The sequence below is a fragment of the Primulina huaijiensis genome, chromosome 8, assembly GCF_012295235.1.
Source record: "Primulina huaijiensis isolate GDHJ02 chromosome 8, ASM1229523v2, whole genome shotgun sequence".
Lineage (NCBI taxonomy): Eukaryota > Viridiplantae > Streptophyta > Magnoliopsida > Lamiales > Gesneriaceae > Primulina > Primulina huaijiensis.
In genome coordinates, this window is record NC_133313.1 from 3,418,171 (window position 1) to 3,444,199 (window position 26,029).

The 26,029-nt window shown below is 34.2% G+C and overlaps 1 protein-coding gene and 1 non-coding gene across 5 annotated transcripts in view; one reads left to right on the top strand and one right to left on the bottom strand.

Moving 5' to 3' along the window:
* LOC140983052 (disease resistance protein At4g27190-like) overlaps positions 1 to 26,029 on the bottom strand; it is a 76,815-nt gene that overhangs the window by 50,203 nt on the left and 583 nt on the right. Inside the window, exons 1-5 of one of the 4 annotated variants that reach the window (XR_012176379.1) lie at positions 22,196 to 25,444; positions 21,336 to 21,833; positions 20,812 to 20,929; positions 20,569 to 20,732; positions 20,127 to 20,378 (exon numbers count right to left, since the gene is read on the bottom strand). Coding sequence is in view for 2 of the 4 variants with exons in the window: in XM_073449932.1 (XP_073306033.1) it covers positions 20,813 to 20,929; positions 21,336 to 21,833; positions 22,196 to 25,330 (3,750 nt within the window). In the remaining 2 variants the exon portion in view is untranslated. Of the gene's footprint in view, positions 1 to 20,126; positions 20,379 to 20,568; positions 20,930 to 21,335; positions 21,834 to 22,195; positions 25,445 to 26,029 lie in introns of those variants that run through there. The other 3 variants (XR_012176378.1, XM_073449931.1, XM_073449932.1) reach the window with 3 other exon arrangements.
* On the top strand, positions 4,817 to 4,923 carry LOC140983670 (small nucleolar RNA R71). Its single transcript, XR_012176464.1, has one exon. It is a non-coding gene; the product is annotated as a small nucleolar RNA R71 (small nucleolar RNA).

Below are 26,029 nucleotides of genomic sequence, written 5' to 3' on the forward strand. Positions count from 1 at the left end.
GAAAACCTCTGCTGGAACAAAGTAAAAAATAAATAAATAAATAACAAGAATTTAAAAAAAAATATTGGGTTGCCTCCCAAAAGCGCAATTTTTTTAATGTCGTTATGCTCGACATTCTTCGGCCCATCAAATTTCAGAATATTGGGGTTGTTCCAACTCGATTTCCAGTACTTGAGACAAGTTTTCATCTTCATGTAACACCTTCAATCGATGTCCATTCACTTTGAATGTTTTATCAGTATCCAAACTCTTGATTTCCACTGCACCATAAGGGAACACATGAGTAACAACAAATGGACCAATCCATTGAGAACGAAGCTTACCTGGCATAAGTTTTAGCCGAGAATTGTACAGTAGTACTTTTTGACCAACGCTAAATTGCTTTCGCAAAATCGTGTTGTCATGGAACAACTTCGTTTTCTCCTTGTAGATTCTCGAATTCTCATATGCTTCCAATCTTATCTCCTCTAACTCTTGTAGTTGCAGTTTTCTCGATGCACTCGCCTCTTCCAAGTGCATATTGCAGTTTTTAACTGCCCAATATGCCCTATGTTCAATCTCCACGGGCAAATGACATGATTTCCCAAAAACTAACCTGTAGGGAGACATTCCTATTGGTGTTTTATATGCAGTCCGATAAGCCCAAAGTGCATCGTCTAAACGGAGACTCCAATCTTTCCTTCCCGGATTAACTGTTTTCGATAGGATAGATTTGATCTCTCGATTAGAAACTTCAGCTTGGCCATTTGTTTGTGGATCATAGGCTGTAGCAACTCTATGATGCACCCCATATTTTTTCAACAAAGCTTCAATTGTTCGATTGCAAAAATGGGTTCCTTGATCACTGATTACCGCTCTTGGGATACCAAACCTGCTGAAAATGTTAGATTTGATAAAACCTGCAACAACCTTGGAATCATTAGTCCTAGTGGGTTTCGCTTCCACCCACTTCGAAACATAATCAACTGCCAACAATATATAAAGATAACCTCCTGATGAAGGGAATGGTCCCATGAAATCCATGCCCCAAATATCAAAAATATCACATACAAGAATTGGGTTTTGGGGCATTTCATTTCTATGGGACAAAGATCCCGTTCTTTGACATTGTTCACAGTTTTTACAAAACAAATAGGCATCCTTAAACAGTGTTTCCCAATATAAACCACAATCCAAAATTTTCCTAGCAGTCCGTTTAGGTCCAAAATGGCCACCACATGCATAATTATGACAGAAAGTCAAGATCGACTTATGTTCAATTTCAGGTACACACCTCCTAATAATTTGATCAGCACAAAATTTCCATAAATGAGGTTCATCCCATACATAATATTTTGTCTCACAACGAATTTTCACTTTACGAGATTTGCTAAGATCATTAGGTAAAATTCCGGTAACCAAGTAATTAACTATGTCTGCATACCAGGGATTCGTACCTTTCACCTTAAATAGATGCTCATCAGGACAAAATTCGGAAACAGGCAGAACATTGTCTTCGTTCACCAACCTACTCAGATGATCAGCTACTGGATTCTCAATTCCTTTCCGATCCTTGATCTCGATGTCGAATTCTTGGAGTAAGAGTATCCACCTTATCAATCTCGATTTTGAATCCTTTTTTGTCAATAGATATTTCAATGCTGCATGATCAGAAAACACAATTACCTTAGAGCCTAGCAAATATGATCGAAATTTTTCTAAAGCAAAAACAATTGCTAAAAGCTCCTTTTCTGTAGTAGTGTAATTGCATTGCGCAGAGTCCAATGTTCTTGAGGCATAGTATATGACGTGGCTCTTCTTATCAACTTTCTGGCCTAGAACAGTCCCGACAGCATAATTGCTCGCATCACACATGATTTCAAAGGGCAAATTCCAGTCAGGTGGTTGGATAATAGGCGCTATGGTCAACATGTTTTTTAGCTTGTTAAAAGCCTCCTTGCAATCTTCTCCAAACTCGAAAGGTACATCTTTTTGGAGCAACTTGGACATCGGTAGAGCAATCTTTGAGAAATCCTTAATGAACCTGCGGTAAAAACCTGCATGTCCAAGAAAACCTCGAACTTCCTTAACGTTAGTGGGATAGGGTAAATTTGTGATTAAATCAACCTTTGCTTTATCAACCTCAATACCCCTAGAGGAGACCACATGTCCTAACACAATGCCTTCGGTCACCATAAAATGACACTTTTCATAATTCAAAACAAGATTGGTTTCCATGCACCTTTTCAAAATCTTGGACAAGTGACTCAAACAATTGTCAAATGAATCTCCATAGACAGTGAAATCATCCATAAATACCTCAATACAGTTCTCAATATACTCTGAAAAAATACTAAGCATGCACCTTTGAAACGTACCTGGAGCATTACAAAGTCCAAAAGGCATACGTCTGTAGGCAAATGTTCCAAAGGGACATGTAAAGGTTGTCTTCTCCTGATCCTCCTGAGCAATGACTATCTGGTAATAACCTGAAAATCCATCAAGAAAACAAAAATAAGTTTTTCCAGCTAGTCTTTCCAATGTTTGATCAATAAAGGGCAAAGGAAAATGATCCTTTCTAGTAGCTAAATTAAGCTTTCGAAAGTCAATAACCATACGCCAACCATTTTGCACTCTTGTCGGTACCAACTCATCATTTTGATTTCTTACCACAGTGATACCTGTTTTCTTTGGTACGACATGGATCGGACTCACCCATTTACTATCCGAAATAGGATAGATTATTCCTTCATCTAAAAGCTTGAGAATCTCTTTCATTACCACTTCTTTCATTACCGGATTCAGTTTTCTTTGGAATTCTCGTACCGATTTGGCATCATCCTCTAAACGAATTCTATGCATGCAAATGGAAGGGTTTATGCCTTTGATGTCCGCCAATGTCCAGCCAATTGCGGTCTTATGTTCTCTGAGAATTGTTGTTAATCTATCTTCTTGCTCTTCAGTTAACCTTTTCGAGATGATCACAGGCAAAGTTTCATTGTCTCCCAGATAGATGTACTTCGAATGATCTGGCAAATCTTTCAATTCCAATTTGGGTGCCTGCAAAACAGAGGGTAACAATTTCTTGTGAGGGATTAATATTTCAGTTTCTAAATTTGGAACCACAATTTGTGATTCCTCATCAGTTTCAGAAATTTCCCAAGCTTCAGCTATCTCTCCTTCCACATCCAACTGTGCCTGCATGTGAAAACTGTCAATCTCATATATCTCCTCAAAACATTCCTGCACAATTGAATCAACAATATCAATTGAACATATAGAGTGGTTTTCATTTGGGTATTTCATAGCGTCAAAAATACTAAATTTCACAATCTCCCCGTCGAATTCGACTGAAAGAGTACCCTCTTCTACATCAATCTTGGTTCTAGCAGTTTTAATGAAAGGTCTACCCAATAGAATCGGAGCTGAAATCGCAGTGGAGTCTTCTTCCATTCGCAATATGTAGAAATCCGCAGGAAATATCAATTCTTTAACCTGTACCAGAACATCCTCCACAACCCCTTCGGGATAAGCATTAGATCTGTCAGCTAATTGAATCACCACTCTAGTTTCTTTTAAAGGACCCAAATTCAGAGCACAATATATTGAATAGGGCATGACATTAATGGATGCACCTAAGTCTAGCATGGCACGCTCAATTTTCAGATTTCCAATAACACAAGGCATTGTAAACATACCTGGATCCTTGCATTTGTTTGGCAGTGATTTCTTAATAACCGCAGACACACTTTCCCCCACGCTTACTTTTTCATCATTTTTCAACCTCCTCTTGTTAGTGCACAAATCTTTTAAAAATTTAGCGTACCTTGGAATTTGTTTGATGGCATCTATAAGAGGAATGTTGATCTCCACCTTTCTAAAGGTTTCCAACACTTCTTTCTCGTAGTCCATTTTTTTGGATTTTTCCAACCTGGAAGGAAATGGAGGAACAACCGCATTAGAAATAGTAGATGAGAAAGACTTAGAATTTACCTTTGGTTGTTTCTCATATTCTCCTTCGATCTCTTCAGTTGTGCTTTTTTCTTCAGTATCCTTTGTTGGTGAAGTGTTCTTTTGGTCAATCTCCTTCCCACTCCTCAATACCATGGCACTTGCATTTTCTTTTGGATTAACCACCGTTTGCGACGGTAGTTTTCCAGAATTCTGAGCTTCCAACTTGCTGACTGATGTAGCGATCTGAGTGATCTGGGTTCCTAGATTCTGAATGCTGGCCCTCGTTTCCTGTTGAAATTTTTGAGTATTTTCAGCTAAGGCCTTTACAATTTCGTCTAGAGACATACCTGAGTTGGATGCTTGTTCTGGTGCATGTTGCTTGTTCCAATTTTGTTGTGGATATCCTTGTTGGCCTCCTTGATTCTTATAGCTGAAATTTGGGTGATCCCTCCAGCCTGGATTGTAGCTATTAGAATATGGGTCATATCGACGCTGGGGTTGCCCAGGAAATCCACCAATCGCATTGGCTTGTTGCGTGGGTTCTTCTTGTAGTGACGGACACATATCTGTAGGGTGTCCCACCACAGCACATATACCACAAGCTTTTACCTGTTGCACCTGTCCTGCAACCAACTTTTCCAAAAGAGATGTCAAAGAATCTAACTTTTGATCGATAGGAGTAACACTTACCTCATTGACTTGTCGTGGAGGGTTGTCTTGCCTAGTACTGAATTGTTGTGCATTGGCAGCCATGTTAGAAATTAGAGATCGTGCCTCTTGAGGTGTTTTGTTTACCAATGCACCTCCACTTGCAGCATCAATCATGTTCCTATCAAAAAGTGATAGACCCTCGTAGAAATATTGGACTAGGAGCTGTTCTGGAATCTGATGTTGAGGGCAACTGGCACATAACTGCTTAAATCTCTCCCAATATTCATATAATGTCTCTCCTTGTAACTGTCTAATCCCACAAATGTCCTTCCTGATATTTGCTGCTCGCGAAGCTGGGAAGAACTTCTCCAAAAATTGTTGTTTCATATTATCCCAAGTCGTGATCGTCCCAGAGGGCAAGTAATAGAGCCAATCCTTAGCCTTGTCGGCTAAAGAGAATGGAAAAGCTCGCAGTGAAATTTGTTCCTCTGTGATCCCTTGCGGTTTCATGGCTGTGCAAACAATATGAAACTCTTTCAGATGTTTATGGGGATCTTCACCTGCAAGACCACGAAAAGTAGGCAATAAATGAATCAAGCCAGATTTTAATTCAAAAGTAGCATCAGTAGTAGGGAATTGAATGCATAATGGTTGTTGAATAACATTAGGATTAGCTAACTCCCTGAGTGTTCTTTGAGCTTGTCCTGCCATTTCTTCTTGGTCACTTTCAATCTCAAGATCAATGTCAGATTCTCTTTCTGTATCGTTGGAGTCTAATGATGCGTTCAAATCAGGAGATGATGATGATGGTTGCTTTTCACGCCTTAGTCTTGCTTCTTTTCTCAACCTCTTAGCTGTCTTCTCGATTTCTGGATTGTATTCGAGTTCACCTGTACGAGAAGAACGAGGCATAAAAAAATAAAAAATCAAAATTAAAAGAAATTAACCTTGCACCGCTCCCCGGCAACGGCGCCAAAATTTGGTGTGCTGTCGTTGACCACCAAATTAATTCCTACTATTTTAAATAAAAACGAGCGTAATGGGAGTAGGGTCGAATCCACAGGGAACGGTAGATTTATTTCTTTTGATAATAAAAATAAAAAGGGGGGATTTGTGTTGATAATTACTAAATAAAATAACCAAAACTAAAATTATCAAGCAAGAGAAAAAAAAATACTGAATCTAAAATTGAAAATTAATCGACGAGAATAGAGTGAAAAATTTATTATGAGAAAATACTGATTCAAGGGGGTTCTACTATCTAATTATCTCACTGTTCATCGGTTAACCAATCATTTATTCATATTATTTCAAGCAATTAACTTTAGAATAATAGGGATAGCCGCTAAAATTCTTGTGTTTTCCTAAATTAATTGACCAAACCCAGCATCCAGTCAAAACTTACCAATAATCAACTGGGCACGATAGCGTTCCATATTAATTAAAGATAGCATTTCAGTTTCGTGAAAACAGTTAATCCTAAAATCTAACAACCGAGATAGCTGCAATTGAGAGATCTAGTTCCGTCGATTTATTTAGATTACACATGTTATGATAGCACAATACATCTAACCTATTGCTACTCACGTACCAATCGTTCATGACAATTACGGATCACTGAATTCATGGTTAGCATTAGAAAATCATACATCAAATTAAATTGTCAGATTAATTGTCGTATAACATTCATATAAATAAAATCAGAAATCAACGAATACTTGAACAAAACACAAATATTAAATTAAAGTGCAAAAACCTCACAGTGATAAAATTAAAATAGTAGACTATCCCTTGAATCAGACTAAGAAAATTAGCCTAACATAGTTTGATCTACAAGATCCATAAAAAATAAATAACAATAGGAAAAAAATGCAAACTAATTTGTTGGGAAAAATCTGGAAGTCCTTGCGCCTTCAGCTTCTCTTCACGTGTGATGGAATGGTTGGAGAGTAGAGAATTTTATTGTTTTTTTTCTTGTGCTGCGGCTGTGGTCTTTTGAGTAGTGGGTTTTTTTTTTTTGGTCTAAATTTTTGCTAAACAACCCACTAATCTTTAATTAACCCTAATTCTTAAATATAAAATACTAGATAATATTTTATCTAGATTTTCCCTCCTTGCAATTTTTTTGGCAGCTGCAACATCATCATAAGGCGTGGCCATGCCTTGTTCCAGGACCTCTTCTGGTTTGGCCATTCTCTTTCAAACTCTATCTTGGAAACTTCAAATGTGATAAACATCACCTTTTTAGCTCAAATTTGCTCCAAGAACGTAAAAGTTCCTCCTACAATAAAATTACACAAAAATGTGTCAATTAAACATATCGGAGGATGAAATAATGAGAAATATGAAAATAAAAATACTAACTATTATGAGCCTATCAACCTTAAAGTCAAATTTTGATCCAATGAGTCCTACAGCTCCTCATGATCAGGATATCATTCAGCTTATGACTGATCAGCTGCAGACTTTGACTGAGCAAATTCGAGCTCAAGAACAAGTTTTTACTAAGCCTCTGTCTTACAAGTTAGGCATGGTACCCGAACTTCTACAGACACAGACAGTTGAGGAAAAGATCACAGTTCCTTCCGGAGCCAAGGTCTCTAGTACTCCTGTATCACCGGACATGCCTGCTCAATCATCATCTTTGATCTATGTTCGAGAATTAGCTTCAGTGGATGAAGTAATTCAGTCTATTGTTCTTACGACGGCTGTTGCACCTCCACTAACTCAAGCTAATGAAATGGTATTCTCCGAAGCTCGAAATGAACCTCAGCATGTGGAAACATCAGATGACAATCCTTTACCGAATCTTGAGCACTTTTCTGCTGAATATCAAGCAGAAATAAAAGATCTACTGAATGTGCCATCTGACTCTATCCCTTCAGAGCAACCACCAGAGACCATTGAAGCTACTCATCAAGATGATAGTACGGCGCCTGAACCTATGGTTGGAGAAACTTCTGTTGCCCCATCTGTTGATAAGGACACTCATGTAGCACCTCCTGTATCTGCCGCTCTAGACTTGAGCCCTATTGAACCTGTCACCTCTGCTGGTTCAAAGAATGTGATTCCTCCCATTGCTCCAACTGAACTAGATCATTCTACTGCATTGGTCTTATCCATTTCTGACTCAGCTGCTGCTCGTACCGTTGAAATCAAGCAGCGTGTGCTCACCAGAACTCCATCTCCAGAACTGGAACGGTTTGATATTGAATTTGAGATTAATAATTTGCAAAAGGATCTCCACAATCTCTCTGAAATGCTAAAGGAGCTATCTCGTGAACATGCTGGAGAAGTCGGTGGTTCTAAGTACTTTCGAGACCGCATATCTAAGGAACTAACTAATACGGCAGAATCCGTGAGTAAAATGTATGCTGAGACCATTGTTTTTCGACAAAATGTTTCCAGAAGCCAAGGCATCATCGCACTCGGTCAAACTGACATACTCAAACGACTCACCGACCATGATGAGGTTATTCGTTCAGTCTCCACCACCTTGGAATCTATGGATGCCGAGATTGAGTCCCAGTCTCAATCTCTCAATGCTCTCAATGAACGAGTTTCTAATCAGGCACCATATCTGGATATGCTCAACGATGGTATCCTCAATCTTTCTAGCCGCATGGATGATTTGCTGTCTCGATTACTGGCCACTGATGCCAAAAAGGGGGAAGCAGAACCAGAAGGAGGACAAGCAGAAGGTGGAACAACTGGAAATATAGCAGAATCTTCTGCCAGAAGATATCAAGATGCTGAAAAAACCATTTACAGGGACATTGGCACCGATAATTAAAACTTTCGTTAATTATCTTAATATAATTATGTTTTATCTTGCCATTATTTCTTCTGCTAATATTCAGGTTTTGGCATCACCACAAAGGGGGAAATTGTTAGACATAACTTAATTGTGGCGATGGGCAATGAGATTTAAAACCAGCAGATCTTTAGGCAATATAAAAGCAGTAGTTTTCAGCTAACGAAAACCAGAAGCAGAACTTAAAGTTCCATGATAAACAGAAGCAGAACTTAGAATTCTCGAAAAACAGAAGCAGAATTCAGTTCAAACCGAAGTAACTTAACGTCTTTCGCATAAACAGAACTAGCCTTGAATGTTACCGTTACTTTATTCAAGTACTAGCATTAATTGCACCATTAATGCTGTATGAAGCTATTTATTACGTCTTACCAATTTTGGTATAAAACAAGATTGATTGTTTTGAAGTCTTTCTGCAGGACCTATTTCAGGTATTAAAGCTGAATATATCAGAAGTCAAAGAAGCCGTTTTGTTTATAGACGTTGGGATAAAAAACTTCTATAAATATACAAGAACAACGTTGATAAAGATTGGGATAATACTGATTACAATACTCACAACGTTGATCTGAGCACAAAACTCTCTTATCTCACAAAAAGCCCGACATACAGAAAAGTAGCACACGCTTCAAAGCATATATCTGATCGGTTGAAGATCATCTTGTGCTGCTATTTCTCATACTCTTCATAAACAGTTCACATTATTCATATCTTGTTGAGAAGAGTTTGTAATCTGGAAAAGAGTCTTTTCCAGAACTTTGATTATATATTATTTTATCGTGTTGATACACTAAGAGTTTCAGTAGGCAGAAGGTAAGTCCTGCTGAAGTGGGTGTGTACGAGTGTGTACTGTAAAATCCAAAGTCTTTTAGTGATACCTTCTGGAAACAGAAGAAGGGGAGACGTAGAATATTTTATCTTCGAACTTCCATAAACAACTATTGTCTACTGCCTACTGTTTTTATCATTTCAATTACTGAACCATCAGATCGTTTCCGCACTATTTTGTGATTTGTTGGTTGCATACTTGAACAAGATTAGCTACAATCTCTAACAGGATTTTAGCAACTTCAAAAGAAGAAATCAGAAAAGAATAGAGTTTATTCACCTCCCCCCTCTAAACTCTACATCGATCCACAACATAATATTTAAGTTAAAGTTGTCACGTTCGTAAATCCATTAGCGTCAACTATGTCATTAAGTGTGACACCCTTATAACCACTACCCTGATTTAAATATAGATACTCTATTTTCGAATTTATAATAACATATTTACGGAGTAGATCTATGATTAAATTTTAAGATGAACAAATACTTTATGTCCAATTTGAGACTTGTTATTAAAATTCTCCTATTTTAATACAAACTCAATCTTTTTTCTAACTATTTTCAATTTTATAAATTCTTTGTTTTTTCATATTTTTTTACTTTGTTAAGCACAATGCCAACTTGAAATACTAATCGTATGACTACGGATATAAAAGCGAATAAAAAATTGCTATAATCGAAATACTTATGGCTTTTAAAATTAAATTATTAAATGAGACCTATATAAATATAAACACATAGTTAGTTGATCTAGATACAAATATAAATGCTCATATATTGGACTACAATCTGGGTAAGACACCTCAAGAATTGAGGTGCCCTTACCTAGTATATATATATATATATATGATATTATTGACTATTCAGATGACTGTTAGACCTGCAGAATTTTTTTTTTCTAAATTGAAGTTGAAATCTTGTTTGAGATAAACCATGACTCAAACAAGATTGAATGCATTAGTTATGATTTCGATTGAAATTGAATTTTTAGAAAAAAAACTTAGTTATGAAATATTTATTGATGATGTTTGTGAGAACAACAAATTTTTTTACATGTAATTATTTATTTAAATATATATATGTATATGAATGTATTTTCAAATTATGATATTATTGTAAAAATAATAAATTCGAAAATATTAAATAATACATGATATTCGAATTTTCAATAAATATATGAAATTCTAAAATCCAGTACAATATATTAAGTAATTTTGAAATTTAAGTGTATGATATCAATCAAATTTGGAAGAAAATATTATATGCAATGCAGCTTTTGTACAATAAGTAAGTTAATAAATTCAATGCAGTCTAGGTACATCATGAACATGTAAAAGAAAGCAGTCTACATTCAACCACACAATACAATATAAATTTCAAAAATTGCATATATTTGGGGATCAAGTTTTCAAAATTTGGTAAGTTAATATATATGGAAGAATTATCTAAAAATTATAGAAGAAATATCAACCGAATTATAGTAAGATTTTTACCTCACCACTTATAAATATCTCACTCCATTCTCAAAAATTACACCTTCAAATTTACTATATATTTCGAAAATCCTCTCCCAAGTACTGCAACATTTTTGAAGATTTTGCAACTGTCCATTTTTCGAGTAATACGTTCAGACCAAGCTTCGGTAAAAATCCGTTTTACATCGTTCAGAATACACTATCATATGTTATAAACATCATATTTAAAATTAATCCAAATCCAACGGTTAGTGTTTTGTAGCCTTCACAAGAAAACCACTCATATTTTAGGCAAAACAGCATACCTACGGTTTTCCGTCCATAAATTGGTCAAAAAGACTTCCAAACCGATCTCCACTTTTCAAAATTTATTTGACGTAATTTGAACGTAGTGTGAAAGGTTAAGCCTAATCTAACAGTTCAATAAGTCGACAAGAATCGTGCAAGGTGACTGATTTTTCAATCGAAGTGCTGCTGCGTTTTCGAAATTCTTCTGTGGTTTTCGAGCTTATTTTAAAACTATTAATTTTGTTTATAACTTTGTTCGTTTTTGAAATTTTCGGTCGAACATTATTTTTTTCCCCATCTCGGGATACGATGTTATGTTTTGACACTGTGAGGATTCAACTGGATATGGATGGGAATACCATCATACGATAAGTTTATAACACTTACACGGTGTGATTGTAATCGTTATATAGTCTCGTCCTCTTATAGGAGTAAAAATTAGAGACTGACTGATATCAGTAAACTATGGAATGTAGATGAATCTCAGTGCTTATTCCAAGTTATGGTTGCTATGCATGATATATTATTTCGAAGATCATGTGTATTTGGTATGTATGTGCTCGAACAAACCCACTTGCTGAGTGACGACCATATCACTCATCCCTTACTCTACCATTCTCAGACAACTCAAAAGAGGAAATCGAAGAACACGAACAAGACCAGTTTTGGGGTTGAAAATAAGAGAGAGCAAGAAGCTTATTTTAGTTTTCGCTTATTTAAGTTTTTAATTCAAGTTGTAAACGCTCCCGAAAATTTTTATTATTTTCGGAGTTTATGTTGTAAAGCCGATTATTTTTTTATGGTATTTATGAAATAAACTGGTTTTGATTTATACTGTACTGTGAGACTTGTTGTTTGGAGCTTATGTGAGTATTGAACAACGCCGGGGTCGACTAATCTCGAGCTGGAGACATGACAATGAAAATAAAGAAAATTGAATCTTACTCGAATGCGACTTATTGTCATTACTAATTTGGATCCAATGTGTCCAATTAATGAAACAGTGGGTCTCATGTGAGACCGTCTCACAGATCTTAATCTGTGAGACGGGTCAACACTACCCATATTCACAATAAAAAGTAATACTCTTAGCATAAAAAGTAATATTTTTTCATGGATGACCTAAATAAGAGATCCGGCTCACAAATATGACCCGTGAGACCGTCTCACACAAGTTTTTGCCTTAATGAAATTGTCTTTATATCGTCGATTCTAAGCTTATTTTTTTTATATAAATAAAATTATTTTTTCACACCAGTCCATAATCAAAGATGTATAGCTATATTTCTTAAACAAACATATTCGAATTTTTAATATTTATTTTTAGAATAATAATTCTTTTTTAACATTCAAACAAAATGTGAAACGGACTAGCACAACAACATGGATCTTCCGTCAGAAAAATGACACCAATTTTATTAATTAATAATAATAAAAAAAAAAATACAACAGCTAAAAAGAAATCTGATCTAGATAATAGAAGTGCGTCATTCTCACGTGAATTGATTCAGAAAAAAATAAATTAAAAATTTCGGATAAGGATAAAGATTGGGCCAGAATGGGCTGAGCCGCAAAGGATTTTCGGACTCGATTCCTTCCAAAATGGCCTATCTACCGACATCATGGAAGCCAATGTTACTTGTAGGTGTCTTTGTTTTAAATCGAAAAAAAATGTAAATTCAAATTGAAAAAAATGGAAAACTTAATTTTTTAATTTGGATATAAAATTTAAACTAAAGTTTATATGGATTGGTTTTAGATTCTATATATCAAAATTGAACTGACTCTGAAAACAAATTTTAATTTAGATTAATAATCTTATTTATATTTATATTCGGATTATATATTTTATGAATATATTTAGTGAATTAAGAACATCTTGTTAATTTTTAGTTATTGTTATTTATTGAATTCATTTAAACTTTACATTTGAAGGTTGTACTAACAAACTAAATAAATGATAATATATTATATAATATTAGACGAAAAACGATTCAGATAACATATTATATAATTCTAAAATCTCGGTACTTGTCCACGACAAAAAGCCGGTTCGCGAATTGTACAATATATTGATGATGCATGACCTAACTGATCCTTCTTTCTTCCCTTCTGATGCATATGAACGTGTACTGTCTCGTTTTTGGGCGGACTACATTGATACCAAGGTACATTATTTATTTCCCTTGTTTATATATGTGTAGGATGAGATCCTACCTATGTAGGCACTACCCTCACTTCATTTCAACGGGTAAGATCTTGCCACACATACAATTTCAAAAAAAAAGTAGGTCCTATATATGCATGGGCAAATCTTGGTCATCCATCCTATCATGGGGGCAATGCCCACATGGGTAGGATGAAATACACCAGTTGATAGAGTAGGTCTTTCATAAGACGGTCTCACGGATCTTTATTCGTGAGACGGATCAATTTTGTCCATATTTACAATAGAAATTAATATATTTGACATAAAAAGTAATACTTTTTCGTGGGTGACCCATATAAAATATCCGTTTCACAAAATTGACTCGTGAGACCGTCTCACATGAGTTTTTGTGAAGTTGGTAAAAGGAAAGAACTTTACTTGATAGAGAGATTTGGATTTAATGAAAAATTAGATGTACTAGATTTAAAATGAATAGATTTGTAGAATACTGGAGTATTTTGATTGTCATCAATAAGAACATAATGCTGATTGAGCGGCGCAGAGCCAAGATCCTAATATTAGCTGCACATAATTAATTAGACAATGCTGGATTATTATTTTCCATCAATATAAATCCTCCTGAAATAGGTTTATATACTTTCACTACATTTGAATCAATACAAGTCCTTTTTCTTAACTTCTAGGTTTTGACATACCATTGGAGTTATGCTTTGTCGATCTCCCTCTCCTCGTCGATAAGGCTTCTGCTTACTTTGAATATAATGACCTGTCTTTCTTGTTCTTGTGTCGACTTTCTTCTATAAGAATCGCGGTTGCGACATCGTTGAAGACTAATGTTTCTGCGAATACACTATTGGTCAAGATGATGATGAGTTGATCATATGAATCTGGCAAACTTTGAAGTAGAATATCTGCACGTTCAACTTCTGTTATTTTATGGCCTAAAGAAGTGAGTTGTGCAAATAAAGTATTTAATACGTTGATATGATCGATCACTGCTGTGGATTCTGTCATTCGAAGATTGTAAAACCTTCTCTTTAAGAAAATCTTTTTGTCGATTGATTTGTCCTCGTACAAATTTATGAGAGTATTCCAAATATCTTTTGCAGTTTTCTTTTGAGCAATTCTTGATAATACTCTATCTGTCAAAGCCAAATACAAATTGGCAATAGCATCACAATTCATCTCATTTCACTCGTCATCATTTGTGATTTCTTTCGGTCTATCTCCAATAGCTGCCAAACAATTATCCTTTTGTAAAATTGCTTGTATCTTCATTTTCCACACCATGAAATTGATTCCATCAAACTTTTCTATATCGAACTTTGCTGCCATTCTGATAATGTGCTAGACAAAAATATAATTGCCTGAACAAATGACACATTCCAAAAACTCTTTTCTGATGTGAAATATCAGTAAAAGTTACAACTACATAACATCAAATTTTAAGAGAGTTTATAAAAAAGGCTAATTACACTTTGTTGACATCAGGTATGACAACATGACAATATAAAAAAAAGATTAAAAAATGAACTCCACGGATTTACGTAAAAAACCTATAAAAATTGTTGAGATAAAAAAACACAGGCAATACGAAAAAATTTAACACAAGAATCTATTACCTTAATATATCCCTTGGAAATAATAATAATAAAAAAACTACCTCACAATATATCGAAACAAGCTTCTCAATATTCCAGGATGAACCGAATGAGAAATTTTGGAATGAGAAAGAAATAAGAAAAAAAAGAGATTTTTATAGATGCATTTCTCAAATGGGAACTCATGGGATGAGAAGAAAATTTTGCAGCTTCCATAATTTTTAGTCAAAAAGAGCTGCCAAATCATCGACATCACCAGCCACCCAACAAAATTAAATGACCTCCCTCAATTAAGGCATGACTCTGCCCATGACAGCCAATCCACGACGTGGGTTGTCCTAACTAGACCTTGGCAATATCATATCTAAAAGTTCTGCTAAAAAGAAGAACCTAAATTACCCGAACAAGTGCATGCGATTGATAATTTTGGATATTTGGGATCCTTTTTTCTCTTGATGCGTCTATCAATCTTTATTCCCATAAGCCATGCGAATGAAATTATACCACTTGAATTAATTTCTTGAATTTATTGTGGTTTGTGTTTGGATCGATGATTTGATTCGAGAAATGATTTTAAGGATGAATTTCAGACGATATAAAAATTGGATTTAACTGAAGTTCATTTAAAAATGTTTTAGTAGAGCTTAAATCCACTTTAATTTAATTTCATTCAAACAAGTAAAAAGTTTCAAGTCGTGTTCTCAAGTCCATCGACCCAGATGCTGTGATTGAATAATATTACTCTGGATGTCTTGAACTGGTACAACAAAACGCAGCAACAATAACAACAAGTCGAGGCAAGGTATTTCCTTTCTCCGCAAGACGAAATTGTCCGTATAAAGTGCTATACGTTGCAGGCAATCGTCCCCAAGATACAACGACTTCAAATCGAGAGTTTGCAGGCAACCGTCCCCAAGATACAACGACTTCAAAAGTGACAATGATTATATATAAAATTTACATAGATAATATACATAGTAAAAAAACACATTTTCTGGGAAAGGCGGGATTTATCTTTTAGCGCTTTTGTGCATACTCTGGAGTATTGGGAATCATAAAACGTGTTTAACCATCGTTAATTATTTGATATTTGTGTTTGGATTTGATTGGATTTAAAGTAATTAAAAATGGATTAAAAAATAATAGTAATTAAGATTAGGTCCCGTAATTAAATACAACATATAGGACCAAAGTTTTTAAATAAAACTTTTTAACAAAAAGGTATTCATTAATCACAATGATTAGTGGATTCCATGGAGTGTCTATAATTTAAGCTCACAAGATATATTATGAATTTTATTTAATGATTAAATAGACTTATGTGGCAATATACGAAAGAATATAATATATCTAAAAAATTATCAAGTTTATAAGCCGCATTTTTGTCCCTACAAGGCTACAATTTAGAGGTTTTCTTAGCTCGGTCCTTGTTGTTTTACCTGTCAAAATGATGTTTATATTCAGGGTTAAGCTTGGTTCGATTTCAGATAAAAATTCGAATCACATCATATTTGACTGTGGAATTAAATAATTATAAGTAAAAATCATACATTAAAATACTTATGCATGTTAGAATTTTGAAACTTATAAAAACCTAAACTTTTAGGATTGTAATTATGTTTATTTGACTTAAACTACAATAAATAAATTTTCAATGTATGTAGTTGAACAGTTACAAAGCTCACTAATAATAGAATATAAATAAAAAAAACAAATAAATTTTTTTAGATCAAAGAAAAATGACACTACATTAACAAACATCATCACATAATTTTTTATATTCATGTAATCGGTTTGAATCGCTTTGATTTATTTTTTCGAGTATGTTTCTTATAAGACGGTCTCACAAATTTATATACGCAATATGAGTCGATCTGATCCATAATTACTCTTAAAAATAATAATTTTGACATAAAAAGTAATACTTTTTAATGAATTAGTTTAGATTGGAGATTCGTCTCACTAAATTAACTCGTGAGACAGTTTCACATAAGTTTTTTTGTAATTTTTTTAATCTAAAATTTGAATCAACTGATTTTTACAGTTTGGTTGATTTTAAAATCAACCCAAATCATAATTTTCTGAAAATTGAACCAAACTATGTCTAGAGTTCGACCTTCTATCAGGCTATCTCTAATACTCCACTTTGGTATGTCTAAATTCTAAACATGGCCCTATCATTCCAAAACAAGAGAGCAGCGGGAATAGATTCTTGGCAAGTTGTTTGATAAATACAAAAGTGCATGACAAATTATAATGGACATTTGTCACCGAAATTTATAATGATGGATCATCCTTGGAATCTTATTTTTTAAATAAATATATAATGTATTTTTATTAATCTCAGGATGCTTCACTGTGTACTGACTTGTGAATTACTAAGTTGAGTAGATCTGTTGTGAGACAATATCACGAATCTTCATTCGTGATACAGATCAATTCTGTCTATAATTACAATAAAAAATAATATTATTGGCATAAAAAAATATTTTTTATGGGTGACCCAAATAAAAGATCTGTCTCACAAAATCGACTCGTAAGACTATCTCACAAGAGTTTGTTTGTCATTACTTAGAAGACGTGTTTAAGACAGCAGCTTGCTAATGTACTTTCTTCGAGGTAAGCAAAAATGTAGACTCCATATATTCCAAATGGACAATAATTTATGGGTAAAATTATAGTTTTAATATTGTACATTTGTCAATCTAAAAATTTCAAAAAGGCAAATATACATGCGTAGAAAAATGCTTTGTTAAAAAAAAAAATTTAAACCTCAAACGATTAAAATTGTTTGAATAAATCTCAACTTTTGATTCAAATAAAAAATATATGACATTGTTTAAAAAACAAATCTATTATACATCTCTTTGCGTTGTGGGTTGGACTACCATAAGTTTTTTTTAGTTAGTTGGGCATGGGAATTAATTATACATGTTAGGGCCCAATAACCTTGACCGGTCAACTTCGTGACAAAAAAATTTAAAAAAAGCCGTGTTAATGGAATATAATGTTTGACCTTTAAAAAAAAATAAAAATGAAAATAAATCTTTCATGTATAGTATCAAAATAAATAAATAAAATTATCGATAAATATACGATAGAATACAACTTAAGTATGAAATGTTTCAAATTGTTTAAAGATTTGTTAAGGACATCTTTTATTAAACTCATTGATGTTTTTTAATTATGGGTGTCAAGATGGATTCGGTCGGGTCTGATGCATGATAGCATTAAAAAACTGCTCAACGTGAATCCGAACCCGAACCAACCCGAAAACTCCCAAGCCCAACCCGATTGTTTTAAAAATAATTAAATATTTATAAAAATAATGTTTTTATTTATACTCATAATAACAAAATCTCCCATATATAATTTAAATTTGTATAAAATTGAAAATATATTTACTAAATCAAATAAACAATTGTTTAAAAATAAAAAATACAAAATAAACAATATTTTTTTTTCAAACATACAATATATAAAAATGTAAGCAATACTTATTAATTATATATTTTTTTTTAAAAAGTTGAAAATTTTCAGGTCAACCGAACCCGACCCGATTATTTTTTTTGGGCCAGATATCGGGTTCAACTCGATCTGAACCGAACCCGAAAACTCGCAACGCAATCTTGATTTTATCGGGCCGAACCGGGTCGGTCGACGGACACCATGTTTGTTAATTCATATACAATTGTGGTTGATTAATTTATTACATACATGGTTTTTGTGTTTTTTTGTTGTATAATATTTTGTATACCTATTATTGGGTAATTCTGGATGTATAGGGGAAATATTAAACTACATACAATTTTTTGTTATAAAGTACAAGGAACAAAAATTGAAGGCACAAATATATAAAATTTTGAATGCGATAATGCGGAAATATATTAAAGCAGAATTTCGAAATATTCATATTAAGCTAACAACCTCTTGTTGCATGCACCTCATATTTTTATTAAACAAGATTAGAAGCAGGGGAAAGCAGCTTGGAGAAAGATTTAACATCTAAACTCGACCAAAAAACATCATATGTTGGTTTAAGTATGCAACATCCAATAACAAATTAAAGCAAAAAAATCCAACTTGAAAGGAAGATTACTATAAGATACAGAGAAACAAGGGCTAACAGATCGAGGGTTGCATGAACTTGCTGAAATAATCCAAGTAAAACCAAACTAGTTAGGAAGAGTTTAGGTGCTATAAAACTTACCACTCGCCTCTGCACTTCGTGATGCTGCGGTAAGGGGAACATTTTGGAAAAAAGGAGAAGCTATATTTGAAGATAAGGGAAAAATGAAGTTTCAACCAGAGAAATTAAAGATGGGATGAAAATTAAGCATGCCCGAAAACTGTGTAAGATCCTTTGGCCTGAAAAGAATATACAAACCCATTATGCAGAATTTCATGGTGACGATTTTTGTGTACTTAAATTGAGAAGTAGTCTAGAAATAAAGCAAGGACGCTTTTTTCCATTTACTTGGAATTAATGAACCACTTATTTTTAATCGGTTTGGTTTGGTGGTTTATTTTTATCCGAAATTTGAACAAAACCAATCTTTTCGATTTGGTTGATTATAAAACCAATTCAAACCATTATTAACTGCAAACCGATCCAAACCATTCAGTTTCTGAACATCCTAGTTTCAACATCAAAATAAATTGGCTACAAGCTAATACGTGTATCTAGAATCACGAGTCAACTTTTTTTTCACTAGCAAAACATAAACAAATCAATTTGAATACCAAAAATTATGCAGTATAATATCATGGTGTTGAATTATGCAGTATAATATCAGCATTCCCGCGAGAAAACATAACTAAAATATCTGTAAATAAAAAGATATATGATAAAAATTGAAATTTTATAATATAGAGAAAGCGAAGAGGTAAATTTACAGAACGAAAATTAAGAACACATTTGGCATGAAGATGAACATTTTTCCATTCTAGGGAATTAAATTAACCCAAAAAAAGTGTATCTATCCAACCGAATTAAATATATTTGACTCGTGAGAATATAAATATGTATTTTCTTTTGATGGAAGTCTGGTAGCATGTGCCTATGATCCAAGGTTGACCCACTAAATCCTCGAATCAAGTGCTATTTTCGTCTTAAAATTTAAAAATAAATAATATAATATATAAGAAATGTATGACGACTTTATAAATGGTGTATTCACATTTTAATTTTGTGATGTGGAACAATTTTGTGCGTGTCTCCCTTATCCCATAGCCTGTCAAGCATTATAGCCAAGGGAGTTCGTGTCACCAAGACATTATATATATATATTCTTTTATGAAGTTTTTTTTTAAGGGAAATAGATGCACTTCACCATTAGCCCGATTTATTATACTGCACAAAAAATGGAAGCACTTCACCATCTTATAAAATGAATGAAAAACAAAAAAAATGATAATCCGAAATCCGCAAACAAAATCAATATCTTTCCAACAATCAGAAAATTCACAACCATCTTACAGTCGAAAACGAATGTAAAACAGACTCAAAGATTCAATAAAGAAACAGAACTTAAAGAAAATTTCCTCCTCATACTTTCTTTTTCCTTTCTCACTCCTTGCTTCAATTGCTCTTTCTCTTCTTCACTTGTTGTTGCCCACTGCACTTGTTAACAATTAAATATTTCAGTCGAAACATATGTATCTTAAAAATGTAACAAAACCGATGGGAGAGAAATAAAAACAATGAAATTTGTCATGACAAATCAAGGCAGTACTCAACCTTTATAAAATAGAATAGATTACCTTTTTCTTGAACTTCAAAAATTTCTCAATACTTCAGGACTATACCTTCCTCTTGGAAAAATGGGTATTTGATTAACTAAAAAACTAGGGTAATACTAATGCCAAATCGAAGCTCTCGAACTTCTCGACTGAAAGTTGCGAATACCATGATTTCCATCCTCTTTACGGGTTCAATGTAAGTTTCAGCACCGAAATAAATTGGCTACAAGCTAATACGTGTATCTAGAATCATGAGTCAATGCTCCTTTCACTAGCAAAACATAAACAAATCAATTTGAATACCTTTACCTCACATAATATTGTTGTTGCTACTCTCGGTCGTTTCCCCGCCTTCTGTCTCTTTCCTGTCCTCATGCTTCTCATCCTCATTGTACTCATCCTTGTTCTCATCTTCGTTTGTATTATGCTATATAGTATCGCATTTAAACAAAACGAGTAGACCTCGATCAGGCAACAGTTGCATAATAAACAAATTTAAGATTAAGCTTATCATAATGAAGAGTAATTACGATAATTGAACGAGTTAATCATATTTACCAAATAGAAGGAATAATATTGAAAGAGAAAATATACTCTTAGCATATTGCAATAATAAAAATGCTAACCTCTCAAAACAATGAATTCGACACATGTTAAATATACAAGTCAAGTACATTAAGGGAAAAGAGCATGAACATTAGTATAATTATAAAAACAAAATATAAAAAGGGGTCATACAAGCAAAAATTCATTCTAACATATGCAACATATAAACAACAAATATACATTGTAATAAGATGAAAGTTATGTATTGAATATTCGTAGAAACTTACCTTAGTACTTATAAAATGATGTATACCGCCGTTCAAGTCTTTCATTTCAATGTCCACGCCATTTATTCGGAACCGACGTAATTTTGGCGTACTTAACGATCCCAAAGTGAAAGTTTTCATCAGAGGGCAGTCAGTTATTTGTACATCTTCAAGTGATGGCAACTCAAATGCGTGCTTCCATTGACAAAAACTTCTCAACTTTTTATTGTCTTTAAAATCCAAATATTTTAGATTAGGAAAAACAAAGTTAACAATTACATGCGTCTCATCCTCAATCACGTCAATCATCTCTTTGCAACATTGTATATGTAGTCTAAAGAGATTAACAAGAGCTTTTGCGATTGCAGATGATATTAAGTTTCTGATGCCATCAACTTTATATATAAACAAGTTCTCAAGATTATGAAAGAAATTGATTGGGATATGACGACACCATATCTTGCTTATTTTATCGGGCATGTCCCTTAGATTAAGTGTCTTTATACCAATAATTTCAACCTGTAAAAGATAGACAAATTAAATGACAATTCATTGATTGATCAAAATGAAATCAATTTAATCTAAACGTAAAATCCAAATACACTATGCATCATCACAACTGTAAAACATAACCACTTCGCATTTCGCTAGCATCTTTTTGTTGATGCAACAAACATAAAAAAAATATTAAAGGCAATGGCCATGATTATAAAATAAAACAAAAGCCATTATTGTTGCTACTACTGTTCAAACGCAATAACAATTATAATGATGAAATATTTGTTTCTCGATATGTATATTATTAGCATATGGACATAGATGACGTTATATTATTTAAAATACTTTGGTGGGTTATTGGGGATTACGAAGAAAAGACGTACCTTTTTATTGCAAAAGAAATGAAGATAATGATGGTCGTCGGTCGGTTCTGAATCTGTTGGCACAAAACTATTCAGCATTGGCAAATTTTCAATCCACAGCTCTTTCAGCTTTGGAAACTTGATGCTTTCAACACCTCTGTAGAACGTTGTCAGGCATGGCAGATCAATTAAGCACAATTCATACAATTCTTGGAATATGATAGGGCGATTTCCATCATCCTTAAATATTTCTTCTATAGTGTCATGATTACGAACGTGGAGCCGCTCAATCATCCCGGTTGGGTATTTGTCGATTTTGGTTCGGAGTTTTGGGCAGTTGTTGATTCCTAGTTCTATCAAATGGGGGAATTTTATGAATTCAACTCCTTGGGTGAAAGCTAAAAGGTTTGGCAGACAGTACAGTTGCAGTTTCTTCAACTTTGGGAACTCACTAATAGAAGCCTCTGTGTTGCTTTCCATTTCATTCCACAACACTTGTTCAATCGTGTCGCAGAAAGAAATTTGAAGGCTTTGAAGTTGTACAAGACTCCTTGCTGTTGCCATTGAGAAGAGATATCGTAGATTGGGACAATCGTCAATGGTTATGGATTTTAGGTTGACCAGGTAAACATTCTGATTTGGACTCTTCCACAAATATCCCAACTTGGGAAGATGTTCAACAACTAGTGATTCTAGATTTTGGAAGGAATTGGATCCCTCTGGAATTGTACCATCAATTATCTCTTCCAACTCTCTGAGATATCTCAGCAGCAGGTGTTCCAACATGGGGAATTTCCCATCGATTGCATTCATCAATTTCTTCGCCGTTGAACAATTTTGAAATAAGAGCACCCTCAAGCTTTCAATCTCACCTAGATTAAAATTATTTGAACCATCTCCACGTAATGCTAGGGACTGGGTGTTCTTTCCTAGTCGCCGAAACCAATTTCCTACTGTCACGTCTCTCGGTAATTGGAGTGTGATTCTTCTCTCATGATTCATGCCATGAAATAAAAATGGGCCCTCCTCCCAACCACGAATTTGATATCTTCTTAACCGCTTTGAAAGCAATATCTCTTGGGCGACCAAGTTGGGATCAAATATATCAATCTCCAAGGAAGTCAAATTGCTGAGAGATTCAAGTTCTGAAAGACTAGCATTCCTTTCTTCACTTACATTTCCCGTTGCTTCCCATTTGTTAAAGCAATTAACTATCTTCAATTCCTCCAACCCGACCAATCTTGATATGACACCAGCCACTATTCTTTTGAGTTTCTTGCAATTCCTCAATTCTAATAATCTTAGAAATTTCAATCCCCCAACATCTGCTGGTAACTCTTCAACATACTCACACCACAGGATTTTAAGAATTTCCAAACTTGCTAACTCTCCAACAATTGATATGTCTTTCACCTCGCAATTTTCCAAGTGCAACTTTCTAAGTTTTTTTAGGAATTCCAGAGATGATGGAAGTGATTGAAAATTTTGATGTGAAAAATACAAGACTGTCAGCTCCTCCATTCCTTTAAAACAAATATCATTGACATCAAATCCTTGGGGAAATTCTAAATAATTGGAATTCAGAATCATCAAGAGATGAAGATTTGGAAAATCCAACCCAACTGGAAGCTTGGCATTGGCAATATTTGAAATTTCCACCGACATCCAATTGCAATTGCCAGATGAATCCATTGAGCACACATTCAAAAACCCTTGATTTTCTTTTGAACCAATGAAAATAGCCACATCACGAACGACATCATGCATTTTTACCTCTTGTTCATCACGACCAGTCATCAATAAAAAACGACTTCTAAGCCTCTCCAATAAATGAAATGTTCTGTTTCTTCCATCTTCAATATTGTTGATTCCCTCAAACATGCCTAACCCACAGCTGAGCAAAGCCAAGTCCTCAATCCGGATGTTATCATCTTCGGGAAACAAGCAACATAGCAGGAAAAGGGACTTTTCATTTTCAGTTTCCAAGAAATCGTAACTCAGTTTCAGAGGCATATAAACATTTTCCAGAACTTGCGGGAAATTCGTTGGGTTAGCTCCTCTCAGTTGTAAAAGTGCATCTTTCCATGACTTTATATTTTTCTTTTGCAGAGCTTTACCAACGGTTGCAAGCGCAATTGGCAAACCTTTGCATTCTGCTACGACTTCTTCTGCTATGGGACGCAAATATAAATCATCAACGCAATCACCAGATTTCTCTCTAAAAAGTGTCCAAGCTTCTTTTTTGTCTAAGACTTGAATTGCAATAACTTTATCGGCTTCCATTTCTTCACATACATCTTTGAGCCGAGACGTCAATATAATTTTGCATCCTCCGTAAGGAACTCCTATATCCTCCGGCTCAAATCTTTTCCAAACATCATCAAATATTATGAGTTTCTTCTTCGAATCCATTAGCCTGGTGCGCAATTTATGTGCTCTACCATCCAAAGTCTCCTCGCTCAAATCCAAACGTAAAATTTCTGCAATTTGCTTCTGAATTTTAAGCTTGTCAGTTTGTTGGCTGACAACTACAGTCACAATCTCATCAAATTCTTTTCTCACCCTATCCTCAATTCTTCGCACCATAGTTGTCTTCCCAACACCTCCCGCGCCGCAAATCGCTATCATGCGGGCGTTGCCATCTTTCAAAGACTTGATGATGTCTTCCTCCATGCTTTTTCTCGATTGAAACTCCAAAGTTGGTGCGTGAGAGATAGATACCATTGATGCCGGAGGGGCTGGATCAACAATCCTAATCGAATTTCCTTCATTTCGTAGTTTTGCGATGCCTTCTGCTATTTCTTTGGCACTCTTTCCCACCGAGTACCGTGGGATTATATTCCATCGCTTCAGATCATCGCATCCTTGCAAAATCCTCGTCGCCTCCTCAAGCTTCTGAGTGCCTTCATTTGACCAGTTTTCAACCTCAGTCGTAGCACTCTCCGCACGAAGCCGAGCATTTTCAATCTTTCCCTCCATATTGCGCCTTTCCCTTTCCAAACAACCAATTTCATCCCTCAGGCCTTGAACATTTCCGTCGAAGCACCACCAATAATTGATATGGAGCTTGACGGGAGGCCAAAGGACCTCAGTAACTATGAATTTGCCGACATCTTTTACATATTTAAGCCGATTTAACCAACAACAGTCTGCCATTAGAAAACAAGCGAATGGAGATGGAAAATCCAACGTTGATCTGCTCCACTATGTTATCTGAAACAGAGAAAGATGGAATGAGATTAAAGAAGAAATGGGCGATGTAGAATAATTGAGTTAGATCTGAGATGAAATTACAAAGAAGAAATAATGGGGTTGACTTGTAGTCTTGCTAGTGGTACCATATGCCATCAAGATATAATGATTTCTTGANAAAAAAAAAAAAAAAAAAAAAAAAAAAAAAAAAAAAAAAAGACTTATTTTCCTCAACAATCAACAATTGCACATAAAAAATGTAATTTTTTTTAAAAAAATTCTTGAAAAATCCACATTTCCGAAAGCATTTATCTGTGGCACTTATTTATTTATTTTTTTGGATTATTGTGTCAGCTTTCTTCCTTCTTTTATTATGACATTAATAATTCAGTATTTGAATGTCTAAATTTCAATTTCTTTGTTGAAAATAATGCTTCGCTTTTTGTTATTTGAATCCCTCGAATTGTTTGATGGTGATTAACAAAATGTTGATGTATAAACTTTCATGTTTAGTAACGGTATGGACGAACATTCAGTTAAAATCGAATCGAGTAAAATTTAATCAAAAAGTTCGAACTTTTTTTCCTGAAAAAACGATTCAACTTAACTTTACTACTAAAATCGTACACAAACTGAATTTTTTTCACAAAATTAATTTTCAGT